General features: G+C 43.6%; 1 protein-coding gene across 1 annotated transcript in view; it reads left to right on the top strand.

Annotated features, from left to right (window-relative positions):
* The window catches only part of EBAG9 (estrogen receptor binding site associated antigen 9), a 42,787-nt gene that overhangs the window by 9,392 nt on the left and 13,900 nt on the right, over positions 1-19,495 (top strand). Inside the window, exons 2-5 of the mRNA XM_077493226.1 lie at positions 5,241-5,313; positions 7,117-7,215; positions 13,254-13,332; positions 14,985-15,125. Of these exons, the coding sequence (XP_077349352.1) occupies positions 7,133-7,215; positions 13,254-13,332; positions 14,985-15,125 (303 nt within the window). The 5' untranslated portion in view covers positions 5,241-5,313; positions 7,117-7,132. The remainder of the gene's footprint in view (positions 1-5,240; positions 5,314-7,116; positions 7,216-13,253; positions 13,333-14,984; positions 15,126-19,495) is intronic.

Raw genomic sequence — 19,495 nt, forward strand, 5'->3', positions numbered from 1 at the left:
ACATGACCCTAGGGGAGAGCGACACACTGACAGGTCCGTCCCTGCACAGTGTGTAGAGACAGACCTGTCGTCTTACTGCTCAGCGGAGATTGACAGAGCGATCCCCACTGAGCAGAGCGTGCTCCGTACTCGGGCACGTCCGTGTGAAGGAGCCCTAAGGCTCCATTCACATTTGGCATTTTGGAATCTTCGGCAGAATCGCTGCAATTCCGGCCGCAATCTCAAATTGCACTGCAGTTGCAAAAACACATGTTTAGGTGTCATTCATTTTCAATGGCTGTGCGGTTTTGCTGCAACACACGCAAAGCTTGCTGCCCAAAAAGCAGCAGGAGCTTCTTTTGGGTGACAAGTTTTGTGCATTGCAGTTTGCTGCTATTAATCATGACAAAACCACACTGTTTAGGTGCCATTGAAAATGAATGGCACCCGGACCTGCGTTTTGCAATTGCAGTGCGATTTGAGCTTGTGGGCAGAAGTCCAAAACGCTAAATGTGAATGCAGCCTAAAAAAAATAAAAATATTTTCCTTAGCAGAAGCCTTAAATCTAAAATAAAATATATCTGCCCATTAAAATGAATAAAGAACACCTAGCCCAGGGCTTGATCTTGTGTGTTTCACACAGGCGCTTCATCCAGTAATGGCTGAATACTGGAAAGCAATGCATTCCTATGGGCAAATGGATGTAAATAGGTAATCGTCTGTTTACACCTGCGACTAGGGTCCCTCGTAGTCTGCTTCCTTCAGTGCCTGGGCTGGTGACATTGCTTCCCCTCGGTGCAGGAAGGGTTCAGCTCTGCCCCCTCCCTCCTACCAGTCATCTGGGACACGTGACAGGTCCCAGATGACGGCGCAGCCAATCGCGTCGCTGCTCACGCATGCTCAGTGGGTGCCCACAGTTAGAATGCTGGCGCTGCCGAGCGAAGGGGGAGAAGGAGTGGGGCTTCGTTCCCCCCGCATCGCTGGACCCTGGGACAGGTAAGTGTCCGATTTATTAAGTCAGCAGCTGCAGTATTTGTAGCTGCTGACTATTTAAAAAAAAATATTTTTTTTTTCAGTGGAATTCCTCTTTAAATTAACGGTTTTATATGTAGTGTCAGAGCTGGTTCACGCCACAAAAACGCATTCCAGATGCATTTCTGCATGAGTGTTTTTTGATGCGTTTCCGGGTGCATTCCACATGCTTTTTTTTTTCTTTTTTTCCTGTTTATTTTTCGCTGTACTGGGGTCTAGGGCATATTATTTATTTGTTTTTTGTGTGTACTGGTGCATTTTTTTTTTTATGCGTTTCACCACATTCCAGTGCAGGAAAAATGCAGCATGTTCTACTTTTTTATTTTTTTGTTTTATTTTTTTCTGGAACTGCGACGCCTGGCAACTGACTGCACTGGTGTATAGTTTGGCATTGGAAAACATTTAACCTACTTTCCCAAAAAAAAAAAAAAAAATATATATATATATATTATTAATAAATTTGTTTTATATTCAACCTTTTCTTTTAATATGAATTTATTGTCGCCCATTATTGGAACCTTTTTTAGTGCTAGAAAAGCCAATACCAGTGTCAGCCAATACCAGTGTCAGCCAATACCAGTGTCAGCCAATACCAGTGTCAGCCAATACCAGTGTCAGCCAATACCAGTGTCAGCCAATACCAGTGTCAGCCAATACCAGTGTCAGCCAATACCAGTGTCAGCCAATACCAGTGTCAGCCAATACCAGTGTCAGCCAATACCAGTGTCAGCCAATACCAGTGTCAGCCAATACCAGTGTCAGCCAATACCAGTGTCAGCCAATACCAGTGTCAGCCAATACCAGTGTCAGCCAATACCAGTGTCAGCCAATACCAGTGTCAGCCAATACCAGTGTCAGCCAATACCAGTGTCAGCCAATACCAGTGTCAGCCAATACCAGTGTCAGCCAATACCAGTGTCAGCCAATACCAGTGTCAGCCAATACCAGTGTCAGCCAATACCAGTGTCAGCCAATACCAGTGTCAGCCAATACCAGTGTCAGCCAATACCAGTGTCAGCCAATACCAGTGTCAGCCAATACCAGTGTCAGCCAATACCAGTGTCAGCCAATACCAGTGTCAGCCAATACCAGTGTCAGCCAGTAACAGTGTCTTGGTCCATCAGTGAAGTGTTTTAACACCAGTGCCAGGCAGTGTCAGTCATTCCACCCAGCACCAGTATCCGTGTTCTCCTAGTATTATCCACGCCCAATGAGCTGATCGCCAGCCAGCACTAGGAAAGTGGTCTAATAACTCTGCCAGCCAACACCAGTGTCCCGGTCGCCAGTAAGCACCACAGTATGAAGAGGTCCCTGCTAAGAGTCAGGATTACTGCATCTCCCAAGTATTGGAGTGTCTGCTTACCAAAATGTGACTTTGTTTTTTGTTTTTTTTGTGGGTGTTTCTACAGTCCTGACACTGGGCCACCAAAAATGTGATAATGGTTGCATAGGTATATCTATTGAAAGCCTTAAGATTCTCGTTGGATTTTGTGCCAAAAAAAATGTGGTTTCCCCATACTCTGGAGGAGTGCATGCGTTTTGGGCCATAATTCTACATATGCCCATGCTGTTGGTGAAAAATCAAACTAAAATTACAACTTTGTGTAAACCAAAAAAAAATAAAAGTTTTTTTACTTGTCGCCAAAAAATGAAATCTTCAAAAGACCCACCAGACCTCTTTCCAAAATGGGGTAGTTTTTGGTGTTTGTACGGTCCTCACATTTTAGGATCTCAAGAAATGCAATAGGCAGGCAGAAGATCAGAATTACCGTATTTGCCGGCGTATAAGATGACCCCCTAATTTGCCAGTGAAAAGTTAGGTTTTGGGCTATACTCACCATATAAGACTACCCCCCTTCGGAGGCAACACCATTTAAAAAAAAAACAGAAACGTAAAAAAAAAAAAACACATCAGACTTAACATCAGAAAAAACTTGTGAACTACAAGTCCCAGAGATCCCACAATTGGCAGGCAGCAACAATGAATCCTCTCCTCCCAAAGCACCATAAATCATACCTGTATTTTTGGGGAGATCTGGAGCTGGGTGTGCAGTACAGGATGCTTTAATATGTAGAGCGCCAGGTACACATATGATGCTGTGTTAGTACAGTAGGGCCAGGAACACTGCAGAATATAGTGTGCATACAATGTGCACCGCTAAGCCAATCATGGTAGGCAATGTATTATACTAATCTGTTGATTATACAAAGCCTGTTCGGATTGGCAGAGGCTGTGACATCATCAGCCTGCGCCGCTCTGACTCTGACTGTGATGTAGCCATCTTTCGGCTTTGGCCTGGTCGGCATGTGGTTAAATACCACCAAAAGAAAGCTCTATTTGTGTGAAGAAAATGATAAAAAAATGTGTTTGGGCACAGTGTCACACCACCGCGAAATTGTCATTCAAAGTGAGAGAGCACCGAAAGCTGAAAACTGGTCTGGTTAGGAAGGGGGTTTAAGTGCCCAGTGGTCAAGTGGTTATTAAACACTGCTGTGTGTGTTTTTTAATAAAATAAATAAATAAAAAATACTGTCAGTAATTTTTGTCCTTCACTGATGTGCGTTGAGGAGGCGGCAATGGTGGGCACGGATAGGTGGTACTGATGGGCATTAGTCGGTGGCACTGATTGGTGACAGTGGGCATTGATCGCCAGCAGTGATGGGCACTGATAGCCAGCACTGACTGGGATCGCTAATGGGCACTGATAGCTAGCACTGACTGACTGGCATCGCTAATGGGCACTGATTGCTGCCACTGGTGGGCACTGGTGAAACTGATGGCACTGAATTGTAATTGGGGCACTGATGATCAGTGCCCTGATTACATGTGTGGAAATTCCACTGATTGGCTCTCCTCGTCACACATTCTGTGTGAGGCGAGGAGCGCCGATTACCAGCATCTTCATGTTTACATGTGTTGGACACAGCCGATCACAAGGTTAAATAGCGACGGATGCAGCTCTTGACAAAGATCGGGGGGGGGGGGGTCACACCATGTCCTAGCGAAACGATGTGGCCACGCATGAGAGCGGCCAATCTGGGAATCGTCATGATGTTGTCCCAAAATGAGAGCCGCACCACCCCATCGTTATTTGAAGGTGGGTGGGCGGCAACTAGTTAAAGGATAAGTTCACTTTAAAAAATTCCCCCTTTTTTTTTTTTCTTTTACCGCAAAAAAAAAAAAAAAATAAGGGTTAAATTATTTTTTGAGCCTGTAAAGCAGGCCGATCTGCAGACCTATCAGTGTATCTTTGTATCTGTGCATCCTGTATGGGCAGCCAAATATACTGGCAGGAGGAATTGATGCACTAACACGGCACTCCACCACGCCGTGATAGTTCATTGAGGACTACAAGCCTACATCTGCAAAGGATGCTGGGACTTGTAGTTCATTCATACAGAGCTGCGTGTATGAATGATGTGGCTGTGTGGGCGGAGCCCTGTACGGCCACGCTGATTGCCGCGTGTGTGTGGGGGGGGGGTCGGGGGGAGATTGGGCAGCAGCATTGGGAACATGTTGCACCCTAAAAACTGGTAGATTATATTCTCAAAGGTGAACTTATCCTTTTTATCCTTTTTACATTTTTTAATGGTACGGAAACATTCAAAGATCGCTCCTTCTGGCATTCTTGAAAATTGTCTTTAGCGGGTATCCTCCTGGACGTAGTCATGCTGAGCAGATGCTGCAAGTGTTGCTTGAACTTCTTAGACTGCTGGAGGGTCCTGTTCACACCTGAACAATTTGATTGAATATTTGAAGCTTCATCAGAATGTTCAACACTTGGATTTCCTTTTTATTTAAAGGTGCCCATTCACACCTGAGCATAGTGTCACTTAAAACTTGTCGCTTAAAAAAAAAAAAACATAAGCTTTTTTTGGGGAAGAGTCATGCTTTTGGCCTCATTTCAATATGAGCATCTGAAAATGTGGGGCAAATGTGTGCTTTTTCTTGCCTAGTAGCTAGCTTTCCATTGGCTACAAATTAAAAAAAACAAAACCAAAAAAACTCAAACCTGATATGTGCACAAAAACCCCTGTACAAATGCCGAAGGAAAAATGACCAAAGACGCTCATCTCAAGTGTGAATGGGGCCCGAGAAAGCTGCTTTGTATGTAACCAGCCTATTGCTTTGTACCACGGTTATTCTGAGACTCCTTCACTGAAATACAGGTTTAATGGTCTTTTCACTTCATTCTTCTGTTATCTAATTTGTATTCTTCTTTTTCCAGTGAAAAGCCACAAATTGCTGTCTATGATCAGCAAGGAGCTTTGAATGAAGCGTACGGGAGCTGCATAGCGGAGGTACTTATCATCTGATCAGAGTGCATGCTTGAGAGAATACACAGCACTATTACACAGAAGAGCAGTGATCACATTTTCCCATTTCACATCTCTTTAGGCCTAAGGGCAGTTCCCTTTAATTGCTTTTTGGACAATGGTTTGTTCGTTTGTATTTGAAGGGTCTGATGCTGGTGAATACCGCTATTGTACAGGACCACTGAACCTAAAAAACAAGCCATCGCACATTAGGAAACGATTGTTAGTCCGTCCACTCAGAATTCCAACTGTTGTGGGTGCTGTGGGGTTAAACCACCTGTAATTTTCTTTAAATCTATCAGAAATTCCATTTGTGAGATTTATGCTCTAATTTCCTTCATCTGCACATCTGTGGCTGTTATGAGGGGCACACACTAGGGCAGAGGTCTCCAAACTTTCTAAACAAGAGGCCAGTTTACAGCCCTTAAGATTTTTTTTGGGGGGGGGGGGGCGCAGACAGTGACTACTGGGAGTTGTAAATGTGTCAGTGGGCATAAATAATGTCTGGCCTTGGTGGTCAGTAAGTGTTGGTTCACACTGAGGCAGCACGACTTGCAGCGTGACTGCCTCAGGCGACCTGGACACGACAGCTGTGACGACTTGCAAAACGACCTCTCTATAGAAGTCAATGCAAGACGCCTCAAGTCACCCCCAAAGTAGTACAGGAACCTTTTTCTAAGTCGGAGTGACTTATGTCGCTCCAATTAGAGCGGTTCCATTGTACAGAACGGGACGTGACTTGTCAGACGGCTAAGTCGCCTGACAAGACGTCCCAGTGTGAACCGGCCCTAAGAGTAAAAAACAAATTACTTAGCACCAGTGTTTAGTAGGAATGGTACTAGGGCCCCATCATTGGTGTCAGTGGGAGGAATGATGCCACATCATTAGTGTCGGTGCAAGGGATAGTGACCATGGTTGTTGTCGTTGCGAGGGTTAGTGACCATGGTTGGTGTTGGTGCCAGGAATAGTGCCCACGGTTGGGGTTGCCATGAATGGTGCCACGCGGTTGGTGTCAGTGCCAGGGACGGGGCCACGTGGTTGGTGTCGGTGCCAGGGACGGTGCTGCATGGTGGGGGGTAGGTGCCCCAAGGGCTAGATAAAGGTAAGCACAGGGCCGTAGTTTGGAGATCACTGTTCTAGAGAATGCAGCTGAAAGATCTGGAGTACACAATGAAGGGCAGAAACTCCCAGGTGGACAGGAGCAGAGTTGGGGATTCTGAGATGGAGTTGTCACTGTTGGAGTATCCAGGACAGAAACCAGGAGATGATTTGGCCCTCCCCTATCTAAAATATCACTTTAATATAGACTGACCCATTTACAAGCTTTTATGTAGAACTTGAAATGGATGTCGACTTTGAAAGATTACATTGAGTTTTTACGGATAAATGTGTGAAAGGATATTCATGCCAAATGCCCCCTTCTCCCACTTTCCTAATCGTCACAACTGTGCACCCCAACACAGACCCATCCCCCATCCAATCAGATGGTCGTTGTCTGTAGGCTTTCCATTAATTTGGGAGCCAATGGGCTGAGTATTATTTCACCTGCTCTTGTTCTCTGCCATGGACTACTCCCTGTTGCAGGCTTCAATAAGATGAGTTAGCAATTTTAGTGTGTAGTTGGGAGAACAGTCGCAGAGTGACTGGAGAAGCCGATGATCATCTGATTGCACATCATCTATAAGACTGTTGGGTCTTTCTGTTATATCCTGTAAATGGGACATTCTGAATATCCAGAGGGTAAAAAGAGGACACAAAATAGTAAATAAAATCTCTGTGTCATTCTAGGTATAAGCTGCTCAGGATGGCGGTCACGCAGTTTCGGCTATTTAAAATTTGCACTTGCTTGGCGTCCATTCTTTCCTTCTTCAAGAGGTTAATATGCAGGTAATTATACTCGCAGCATATTGTACAGTGCGTTAATTACATCATAACTTTACTATTATAGTACATTTGCAGAACAGAAGTTGTAAATTTGGCATTTCACATACTGCTCCAGACAAGGTCAGGCTCCACAATCTCCATGAAAGCAGGCCATACATTATGCAATTTTCATTCCTTTTAACCGTGGGTTGAAGGAAAGAGAACCACTTGATTCCCCCCATCAACACAGTCAGTGTTGGTGGGGGGGTGGGGGGGGGGTCCCCTCCTGCTGCGCTGTTGTGTTCTGACAGCTGGAAAACCTCCTGCTATCAGAATACAGTGATCACTGCCAACAGCTATAGCCACTGGCAGTGGGTGATTAAAAAACCTGACAGGCTGGTTGTACTGTTGTGGTTGATGGATCCACTTCAATACAACCAGCCTGCTCATAGGTGGATGGAAATTCAACCAGTAACTGCTGGAATGGCCAAATTTTGATCCATCTATGACGTGCTGGCTTGGCTCAGCTTGGCTCATCTCCACTGAAGCAATCGGTTGTAACAATAAAAGAAATGTCACACACCAAGATACAAAATAATCTTCCTTTATGAGAACAGCCAGCAGGAACATGTCCTATTCTCAAATTTTTCATGCTAGGCACAACGCTTTCTAAAAAAAAAAAAAAAATGATAAAGGCACTACCCATAAGCAATTACTGTATATACAAACAACCTGATAATTCCACCTGATAATTAACCCATTCCAGTATTTAAAGCCATTCAATTAGAATGTGGAATAATAAAATAGATAGAGATCTATCTAATCTCTAATCTCTAATACAGTTGTGCTCAATCATAGGTTTACATACCCTGGCAGGATTTATGATTTATTGGCTATTTTTCAGAGCATATGAATAACACAAACTTTTCTTTCACTCATAGTTAGTGTTTGGCTTAAGCCATTTATTATTAATCAACTGTGTTTGCTCTTTTTTTTTTTTTTTTTTTTTTTTTAAATCATAATCGCAACAGAAACTACCCAAATGACCCTGATCAAAAGTTTACATACCCCAGTTCTTAATACCGTGTGTTGCCCCCTTTAAAGAGGAAGTAAACCCTGATGGGTTTACTTCCTCTTTGATTCCCTGCAAAGGTAAAGCATAATGAACTATTATGCATCACATAGTAGTCCATTATATGTCACTTACCTGACACAGGAGCCAGCGAAGTCACTGTCCCCTGTAGTCCGGAGCCTCCATCTTCTTGGTGGGTCTCGCTGCTTCGGCGCTGTCATTTGTCGGAGCCGCGGTGATGTCACTCCCACGCATGCGCACGGAAGCCGCCACTCGCGGCATATCGCCATTAACTGCGGCGTGCTCAGTGCGCTTTCGCAACGCTGTCTACGGCGCATGCTCCGTAGAAAGCGGTGCCTGTCTTTCGGCAAATATCTCCTAAACATCGGCTTGCTCAGCGGGGATTGCTCCGTCGATCCCCGCTGAGCAGGAAGATGACAGGTCCGTCTCTCTGCACAGGGACAGACCTGTCAGAGCGCCGCTCTCCCCTATGGTAGATCGGATGACGACGGACTGTCGCCATCTGATCCGCAGGCGGATGGAAAAGTAGGTTTTTCCTCCGTCACGCTTTTTCGGAGCGGGTAGAATGTCAGCGGACATGTCACCGCTGACATCCGACGCTCCATAGAGGTCTATGGAGCATCCGTTCAGGTCCGCCTAAAAAAACAAAACTGATAGGTGGACCTGAACAGATCGTTGGTGTTAGGGAGGCCTAACCATGAGTGAAAGAAATGTTTTTGTGTTATCATTCATGTTCTCTGAAAAATGGCCAAGAAATCATAAATTCTACCAGGGTATGTAAACTTATGAGAACTATACTTATGTGTATGGATATGGAAAAACATTTGTCCAGTGAAAATAATTATCACAGTATGCACATTGGAACGTATATTGTGCTACAACACATAAAAACAAATGCAGAAATAAAATGTGGCAAAAGAACGGGAATGCATGTAACAAATGCATTTGTATTCATTCTGACAAGTAGGAGGACAGGCTTTGTTTAATACTATAGCAGGGGATGTTTTTGCTGTTCTGCCATTAAATTGCACGCTGTAAAAACTGAACAAATTACAATTGTTATGTAGATTATTGTGGATCTTGGTGTGTGGCATTCCTGTTGCTGGTATTATTTGAATGCTTCGATGTACATTTCTTAATGTTTGGATTCAAATTCTTGAAGATAGAGCAATGTTTCTCAAATCCAGTCCTCATTCCCCCCTCAACAGGTCATGTTTTCAGGTTTTCCATTATTTTTCACAGGTGATTTGATCAGTTTCACTGCCTTAGCAATTACCACAGCCGTTTCATCAGAGGGAAATCTTGAAAACATGACCTGTTGGGGGGGCCTGAGGACTGGATTTGAGAAACACTGAGATAGAGTAAGGTTTGAATCGCAGACCCCTTTCACACTGGAGGCACCTGTAAAGCACCTGAGAAAACCTCAGCTGTGATCCCAGTGGCAGAACATCGCAAAAAGTCCTGCCAACAGCTTATTTTCAGCGGTGTAGGAGCGGTGAACACACACTGTTCCTGCCCATTGAAATCAAGGGATTCAGCGGAGTGTGCGTATTTAACCCTTTTTTGGCTGCTGGCGGGGGTTAAAACCTCCCTGCTAGCGACTGAATAGCGACGGTAAAGCAGCGCTAAAAATAGCGCTGCTTTACCGACGAGGCCTGGGCGCTTTCAATTTGAAAGGGCTCTAAAGTTGCTGAAAGATTTGGGAGGGCAGTCCTTGCGTACATGAGTCCTCCTTGTATACACGATTTTAGTCAACGTTGGGTGGTCCAGATAATAATAAAAAAAAAAAAGGCTGGTGGGCCCCCTGTAGAGACATGGCCATTGCCCAGATTAAAGTGATTCTAAAGGCAGAACGTTTTTATCTTAATGCATTAAGATTAAAAAAAAAAACCTTCAGTGTGCAGCAACCCCCCCTCAGCACCCCTAACACTTGAGCCCCGTCTCGATACAGCGATGTTGCATGAGAGCCTCAGCTCCGGGACTCTCCCTCTTGATTGGCTAAGACACAGCAGAGGCTATCATTGGCTCCTGCTGCTGTCATTCAAAGTAGGGCTGCAACGAACGATTATTTTCATAATCGATTAGTTGGCCGATTTAATTGTTTCGATTAATCGGTTAATAACCTTTAAAAAACAAAAAAAGTGGGTCAAATTGACGTTCATTTTCAACCACAGTTTTATGGGACAATTTGGAAATAATAGAAAACTTCTTAGTCAAAGGAATTTTCAGACAGTGTGTGTGGTTTTTGTTCAGAAATGACATTAAATTTTAAAAACAAAATTTCAAACAAAATTCTTTCATTCAGCGAATGTGCAAAGATTTTTCGTCTGAATATTCTCATCTGAAAATTGATCTGTGTGGCCAGCATAAGGCTCGGTACACACCTATGCAGTTTGCTTTTGATCTGTTTCTGCAGTACTTTTTGCTGTGCGTTTTGATTTTTGCACACATGATTTTACTGCAATTTGCATTTTTTTTTGGGCAGATTAAACACAAATTGCTGCAAAAATGCATTACATGCTTTTCTGCAGCTTCTCCATTGAACTATATTGAACCAATAAAGCACCATTTTGCATTAGAAGTCCCTGACCCTTTCAGATGTGAGCGTGTCCCATAGAAAACCATGCAAATGAAATGTAGTGCATTTCTGCAAAAAGCACCAATAAACACATAGATGTGAACCAGGTCTAAGACTAAGTTTAGTAACATAATGGGGTTAGAAAAAAACTAAAATTAGCCCTTTATAGTACAAAAAAAGCAGATAATCACTACTTTTCATTTTTTTACTGTAGAGCAGTGAAAGTAATATTTACAGTAGCTATTATTTGCTCTTTTTGTACTATAAAGGGCTCTTTTTTTTTTTTTTTTTTTTTTTTTTAACCCCATTATGTTACTGGCCGATTAATCGATTATGAAAATAGTAATTGATTAATTTCATAATCGATTAGTTGTCGATTAATCGATTTGTTTCAGCCCTAATTCAAAGTCAGCGAGACAATGAGGTGAGAGAATGGACACACACCGCAGCGGCTCAGGTGCCCCTCCATAGCAAGCTGCTTGCTGTGGGGGCACTTGGCAGGAGGGAGGGGCCAGGAGCGGCTGGCGTGGGACCTGGGAAGAGGAGGATCAGGTAAGTATAACATGTTTGTTATTTTTAAACAAAAAAACAGACTTTAAAAGGTGTGCGTGTTCGCGCGCGCTTGCACAGCTGGCGTTTTATTCTACAGGGCCTCGGTGTAAAAAAGGAAAACCTATCTAATCTAGCTTGTTTGTGAAAAATGGAAACCTTGCTAGAGGGGAAGTGCTTGAAGGGAGCCTGAATACGGAACTCATCTGCAAGGGCTGCTATTTACTCGCTTCTTTTTAAAGCTGTGTCTCCAGTGCTGTATTTCCAATCCAGCCATCACCAACTAGTAATGTGATCATTTAAATTAGTGTTACTAAACCCAGGAGCCTGCATTCACTACATCTGGTCTCCCACAGTACACAGAACATGGGAATGCAATTATTTTAGTAAATCTAAACTGCTAAATACCGTTTCTCATCAGCAGTATATAGCAGTCTTGTGACTTCTATCAATGTCGGGTTCAAGCTTGTAGGAGGAGTTTTCATTCTCCTGTGACTGTCCTATAAGGCTGCATGACCCCTGAATTTCTGTCTGGACAGTACTAATTGGCCCTGTGATGATCACATGCACCCTCCCAAGAAAAATGCACATGCTCAGTTTGGTGTGTATTGATCGACTGCCCCCAAGGCTCTGTACTATCAGGAGATGAATTAAGGGCTGTGGAAGAAAGGGAGGATTAGAGAAGACAGGATAATGCTGTGTTTTTACACAATGTAGAGGATTAATCACTTAGGTTCCACAGTGAGTATAACAAGCATGCTTTACTACATATACAGACTGATTTTACTGTTGTGAGTTTAGTAACCCTTCAAGCATGCAGAACACTGGCTACATGCTTCTTTTAGGTCCATAATTCAAGGTAGAGAAGACCGGCCCAAGAAGAGAATCCTGGAACCTGCATCTTTTAAAGTCTTTATTTGCAGGCCCCATATTCTGTCTTCAAACTCTTGCTTTAACTTTTGAAGTATGTCCTTAAAGCGGAGTTACACCCGTAATTTAAACTTTACATCAATGACTACAGTCCCGCAAGTTACACAACCTTAGGCAGTTTTTTTTTTTCTTTTTTCTTTTTTTTTTTTTTTTCTAGCTCTGTGTACCTTGTTGCTAGGGTGCATGATCTTTCCTTCCTCTTTACGGGCCATGGCGATGTACGTCATTTCCTGCAGCGCCTCTGCTCCTGGGAGATGTGTCGTCATTCCCAGGAGTCAGTGAGCATCGCCACATGATTACATTATTTCCAAAAAGGAAATGATGCGATGCAAGGCGGATCCAAGCGCCACTTTCTCTCGCACCGCCCGTTGTGATTGCAACCATCCCTTTGTGTAATGTGCTTACGCGAGTTTGGGAGGTGCATGCTGGGTAGCCAGCAAGACCTTAACCAGGAACACATTCCTAGTGGACCACAATCAAGATGGAAGCATCGGCAGAGAGAAAACCACAGGTTATTAAAACAAAAAAATTTAATGGAACAGCGGATTTACTATTAACATCCTTTAGAGCAGTGGTCATCAACCCTGTCCTCAGGGCCCACTAACAGGCCAGGTTTGCAAGATAACTGAAATACATCACAGGTGATATCATTTGCTGCTCAGTGATTGTAGTATTCTAGTCTGCATCGCCCCAAGGTAATGCATAAAACCTGGCCTGTTAGTGGGCCCCGAGAACAGAGTTGATGACCACTGCTTTAGAGAATCAAATTCATACCAGCAGTAATGTGTGTGTGTGTGTGTATATATATATATATATATATATATATATTTTTTTTTTTTTTTTCTAGCTTTAAAGCCCAGGTTCACATATTTTTATTATTATTATTAATTTATTTATTTTTATTTTTTTAAGGTCCGGGCGTGGTAGAAAACTTAGCGGTGATCAGATAACGTTACCAACAGCAGTAGACTACTCATCTGTTCCCAAACAGGTTTGTCCATTTTTCTATGTAAATGTTTGTATACAGAAGTGATGTGTGCCTGTTGGCATTGTGCAATGTAGGAAAACCATGGCAATCTATCCGACAGAATTGCTTAGGTGACTGCTTTATTTGACATTTGGGTTGGATGCTATGGGTTACTACATTCTACACAACCACTGCACTTTGCATTATCTGATGAGAGGCAGAAAAGGGTTGTCCAAAGAATCGACTTCCAGGGTGAAGATGGTGTTTCCATAGAACAATAATCTTAAACCATATTTTCTTTCCTGGTGAGTTTCATGGATTTGCTTTATTATTCTGTTTGGGAGATGCAGATGGAGTGAAGGATTGGGTGAGTGTAAGCTTTTTCCAATCCCCTAGACCAGGGGTCTCCAAACTTTCTAAACAAAGGACCAGTTTACTGTGCTTCAGATTTTAGGGGAGCTGGACTGTGGCCAGTGGGAGTAAACAATTTCCCATCTTTGGCATTATTAGTGCTCCACCGTTGGTGTCAGTGAGAATAATAATGCTCCATCATTGGTGTCAGTGGGAGGAATAATGCTCCATCATTGGTGTCAGTGGGAGGAATAATGCTCCATCGCTGGTGTCAGTGGGGGGGAATAGTGTCCTGTCGCTGGGTTTCGGTGGGAGGAATAGTGTCCCGTCGCTGGGTTTTCTTTTTTTTTTCTTTTTTTTTTTTTTGTCCGGAGTAAGGCTTTAAACTTTTGCAAATTACTAATCTATTGCAAAGTGTGACTACATTATTATTCCAGTGTTATTGTTGTACTTGGATCTGTTGCAGAAAAACTACTGCAATTTTGCAACATTTACAACATAGCAATGAGCAGGAAATAATGTTTAGTGTCTGTTCAGATTCGACAGAAGATGAGTCGGTAGGGGAATTTTCTGCGTGCACTGAACACGGGTCAGCAAGGAGTGGAGATTTATGAAAGGGAGAGGAGCATAGCTAGAAGTGGAGATTTATGCAGGGGGGACATGGCCAGGAGGGGAGCGTTCTGTCAGAGCGGGACACAGACTGGAAGGATGGATTCTTGCGACGTGGAGACATGACTAGGAAAAGTGAGTTGGAGGTCCAGGGAGATGAGGAACAGGACGGTGCACTAGAATTGCACCACATTTAGAAGACCTCCATGAGGACTTTTTAGGAGTGTGACTGTTCTCTTCCTGATTTCAGATGCAAAGGGCAGCCTCAGGTCTGGCATAAGTGCTCTTGGTGCTATTTGAATGCAGCTATTTGTGCTTGTGGAAGATTGTTGCAAATGCTGTACAAACCATTTGTGTTTCTTTAGCGCTCTTTTTCAAGATGCTGCTTCGAAAAATAAAATGTTGCGACCACTTTGATGTCCCCCAATGAGTTGTGTAAAAGATAGATTGACTAGTCATCAGTAAGCTTCCTTAAAAAGGAAACGCGTAGTCAGAACGTATGCAGGCGGTCTCTACTGACTGCCTAAAAATTTTCACTGCTTGACCAAGTCAGTATAAAGCCAGAACTATTGATCCCCAGGCTCGTTATAGGGAATGTATTGCAGGCAAGTGGGTCAGTCAGAAAATTGGCAATGTTGGAGAATCGGCTGTGACAGCCTCCATATTCCTACCTGTGAAGATAAGGCATAACGTAGAATGAATTTGTTCTCATAAAGGTGGAGGAATGGAGCTCCTGGGATGATGAGGCCCCCACAAGTGTGAAGATTGAAGGAGGAAATGGAACTTTAGCTTCAGGGGATCCAGATGAGCCTGACTACTTCAAGGATATGACGCCAACCATCCGGAAAACCCAGAAGGTACGACCACTGTTCTCTGTTCCATGTAGTTGGGAAATTTTTTTCTTCGTTTGCTATCCTTCCCGATTTGGGAGCAAAGTGAAGTATTTGTTTTGGGTATACAGAGCGGACTTGATTCCCTTTACTACGCAGTTGCCTCACTTTTACACTCAGTGGATGGACTGAGTGGTGGGTAAGCAAAAGCAAAATAAAACCAGCTTATGGTTAAAAAAAAAAAAGAGAAAAATTTTCAGATTGACTGCTCTTCAATGCATTGTCCACCTTTTCCAAAACTTTTATAAATGTACCCACCTGGAATAGAATAAAAACTAGGGCTGGGGAAACAAAATAGATTTTGTATCTTGAATCGAGTTGAGAGGTCAAATTGATTCAAAATTGAAGCAAATCCATTTATTTTTTTCACCACCGCGCCAGTCCTGAGGTGCTGTGGGCAGGAGTTCTTAAGCGAGGCCGAGGCCTAGTCCGCGAGGCCGGGTGCTGCGGACTACGCCAATGTCGTTGCCTAAAAACTCCTGCCTGCAACTCCCCAGGACCGGCGCGGTGTCCATAAAAAAAAAAAAAACACACAACCTCGATTCAAGATTCAAATTTTTTTTTATTTATTTTTTTTATCGCAGATTTTTTCATTTTTTTTTTTATAAAATCCCCCAGCTCTAATAAAAACATGTTCTTTGAAGCCTGCAGACCATTGCAGTGATTGGTGCATCATGGGTGTAATGCACAGGCCTCCAGCCCCAGCTTTTTACAGTGTTACTGACTTGCAGTTACAGTGTGTATAGTGAATATACACTCCCTTTTTAAAATCCAAATTCTGTTGCTTTGCAGCCTGAAATGGAGACAGTTTTTGTTTTATCCAGCTGTATTTACTCAGTGCAACTTATAACATCCAAGTAAAAGAGATAACGCCAACACGTCAGGGAGAAAACCTCCTTGTCAGTGTTTTGTTGGACCACATTTAATTCCAGCCTTTAGTCTGTTGGGACATGTCTCTACTAACTTTGCACATCTAGACTTTGCAATATTTGCCCACTCTTCTTTGCAGAACTGCTCAATTTCAGTTTAATTTGATGGTGACTGTTCCTGGACTGCAGTCTTCAAGTCTTTCCACAGATTTTTAATGGGGTTTAAGTCTGGGCTCTGACTAGGCCATGCAAGGACATTTACCTTTTTCTCATTCAGCCACTGTGCGATTATTTTGTACGAGCGGAGCCCTTATACATACATAGCCGAGTGTACTCCTCTATGCCCGGATAGCTCCGCTCACAGTCACGCCCAGTGCCTGTGTTATGTCCATCATAGGGCAGGACTGGGCGTGACTGTGAGCGGAACTAGCCGAGGATAGCAGAGTACCCTCGGCTATGTATAGCTATCGGCACTCGCTCCTCCGCTCACAATCAGTGGGGGATCGACGTATAACACGCACCCATGATTTTCCCCTGATTTTAAGGGGAAAAAAGTGTGTGTTATACACCGATTAAATACGGTAAATTAAACTTTAGTCTATGTTGGCTAAATACATCTCAGGCAAATCAAAACAAAGGGTGTGCAAAGCCTTCAGGTTTTTTTGTGGTGTAGAAGAACCCGTCCCCTGCCAGCTTGCTGTAGAGAAGGACAGATGCCGTTGGTGTGGAATCTGTACTCTGCAGAGTTTCAGCTTGCCCTCTGTCCAGTCAGGCCTATAAGTCTGCGATCGGCAAAGGTCATGCTGTCTGCTGATTTTGGGAGCTTTAGCTCTGATTCAGCAGTCTGGAGTGTATTTTAGTGAATTATTTAATTTGGTATAAAAAATAAAATCTATGCTGTGACAAATGTATGCTTTCACATAAAAGCAGTATAATAAAAACTAAAACGTGTAGCACCGATTATTCAAAAAGGTGTAAACTTTCAAAAGTCAGTGGATAGTAAGTGTATAAGGGTCGGTTCACACTAGTGCGATGCGAGGACCCTCTGAATCAACTGCGGGTTCCCGCATCGCACCCGACACGCACTGCAGTTCACACTGCCGTATGTGAACTGCTGGGGAGTGTCATTATATGTTAACGACGCCCCCATTTCAGCTCGCAGATCGCACTGTGAACTTACAGTTCGGACATGGATTGGATTGCATATGTGTGAACACACATGCGATCCAATTCTGGTCCAAAGAGAAAAAACGGTCCTGTGCGTGTTTATACCAAATGCAGTGCGATATCAGCCATACTATCTGTATGGCTGACATCACACCGCACAGACATCGCATGTAATGTTAACCGCAGTGACGCTGTGAATTACATGCGATGTCTGCCTGGCATCACAATAGTGTGAACTGGCACTGAAGTCCCTAAATAAATATACTTCGCAGTAAGGGCCCATTTACACCAAAGAAACAGTCTTTTTTTTTTCTTCTTAACCTTTAAAGAGGAGGCCCAGTCTGGGTGACTGGGTGGTACAAATAGTGTAGCTGCTGACTTATTAAGGCACTTGTCTGTCCAGGGAGCCCGCAATGTCGGCACCCCGGCCGATCTTTGGATTAACTCCCGGGTGCTGCCGCTCCAATTCCTGTTAAGGGAACCAGTCGGTGAAGACTTTCGGCTTCACTTCTGGTTCCCTACCGTACATGCGCACTGCGCTTCCTAATTGGCCCAGTGTCCGGGGAAGGAGGAGGGAGGTCGAACTTCCATGAGATCGGGCCTTGCCCCGTCTCCAGAAGTGGGGAAGGGGACCTGTCGAAAAGGTTCCCCCATTCCCACCTTACTCCTGAAAGGTGCCTAATGTAGCAAATAAGCAAGAGATACATTTTTGGGTGGAACTCCACTTTAACACACTAGAACTGTAAGTGCTGGTGTAAACTATGCCATTGAAAACCAAATATCCTACTTTCCATGCATTTTTGAAGCGGAAAAAAATGCACTGGACTGCATGTGGTGTGAACTGGCCCTGAACCTAAATGGGGACATGTGTGTTGCAGTGCATTTTTGGTGCGTTTTTGATGTTTTTTTTACAGCGTTCCAGTGCATGAAAAATGCAGCATGTTCTATTTTTTTTTTTCCACCCTGGAACTGGAACGCACTGGTGTGACCGATGCCATTAAAGACCATATAAACTACTTTTCCAGGCTTTTTTTTTATTCTGAAAAAAAAAAAACACACTGGACTGCATGTGGTGTGAACTGACCCTAAGTCTGAGAAGTGACCAGTGAGGACAGCCATTCGCCGTCATATCATGTGTGTTGACTCTTCCAAAGGTGCTCCGAAAACCAGCCACCAACTCCTGGTGAATTCAACACTCACTGGAACTTGGGGCTGTCATTACAACAGCATTTTTGCCTGTCGCACATTAGAAATATCTCTGGAATACATGCAACAACCAGCAATTTAATGGCACTTTCTGATAAATCTCCTAGCTAGTCCTCACTTGATCAGCACTAGGCTCGTCTATAGCGGCTCTCTCTAATCTCCCATCTTTAACAGGACAGAGCGGCAGTAGTGGGAGCTGCTGTGAGCAGAGAGAGAGTGAGTGGGGGGTGAGCCATGCTGTGTTTGTCTATGGATGTACACAGCCTGGCTTGGGAGTGAGCCCACATGTGTGCCCTAATTGGAAGTGGCTTTGTATGAAGATGATGAGGAGGAGGAGGAAAGGTTTGGGGCTGCTCTATGCAATACCGTTGCACAGAGCAGGCAAGAATGAAGTTTTTTTTTTTTTTTTTTTTTTTTTTTTTTAAACCACTTTTTGCCAAAACACATACCTGGTACATTATTTATTTGACTTCCAGTGGTTGTACCGGGATGATGCCTGAAGCTGCAGGCATCACCCTGGTACTGTTGTGTGTTGTTTTTTTTTTTTTTTTGCGCCAACACACATGATATGACGGTGAATGGCTGTCCTCACTGGTCACTTCTCGGACTTGGGGTCCATTCACACCACATGCAGTCCAGTGTGTTTTTTTTTTTTCAGAATCAAAAAAACGCTTGGAAAGTAGGTTATATGGTCTTTAATGGCATCGGTCACACCAGTGCGTTCCAGTTCCAGGGTGGAAAAAAAAAAAAAATAGAACATGCTGCATTTTTCATGCACTGGAACGCTGTAAAAAAGCATCAAAAATGCACTGCAACACACATGTCCCCATTTAGGTTCAGGGCTGCAGACCTCATTCAGATCTCTGCACTCAAAGTCCACAACGTCATAACGGGTGGATGGGAAGCGATTAAAGATTTTAGTGATTTCTCATTTTTGGTAAACCTATAGAAGAACGTGGGGAGCGTCTCGCCACGTGGTGATTATACACGGAGCAGTGAGCAAGCTTGGGGAGTGTCATCGTGACCTTGGAAGTTACAGAGCTGCCCATGCATTTGTGTATAAACTACAAACAGTGTAGTTGGAAAATTTAAATA

This window comes from Lithobates pipiens, unplaced genomic scaffold, assembly GCF_037356315.1.
Source record: "Lithobates pipiens isolate NorthernLeopardFrog02 unplaced genomic scaffold, aLitPip1_a1.2 Scaffold_19, whole genome shotgun sequence".
NCBI lineage: Eukaryota > Metazoa > Chordata > Amphibia > Anura > Ranidae > Lithobates > Lithobates pipiens.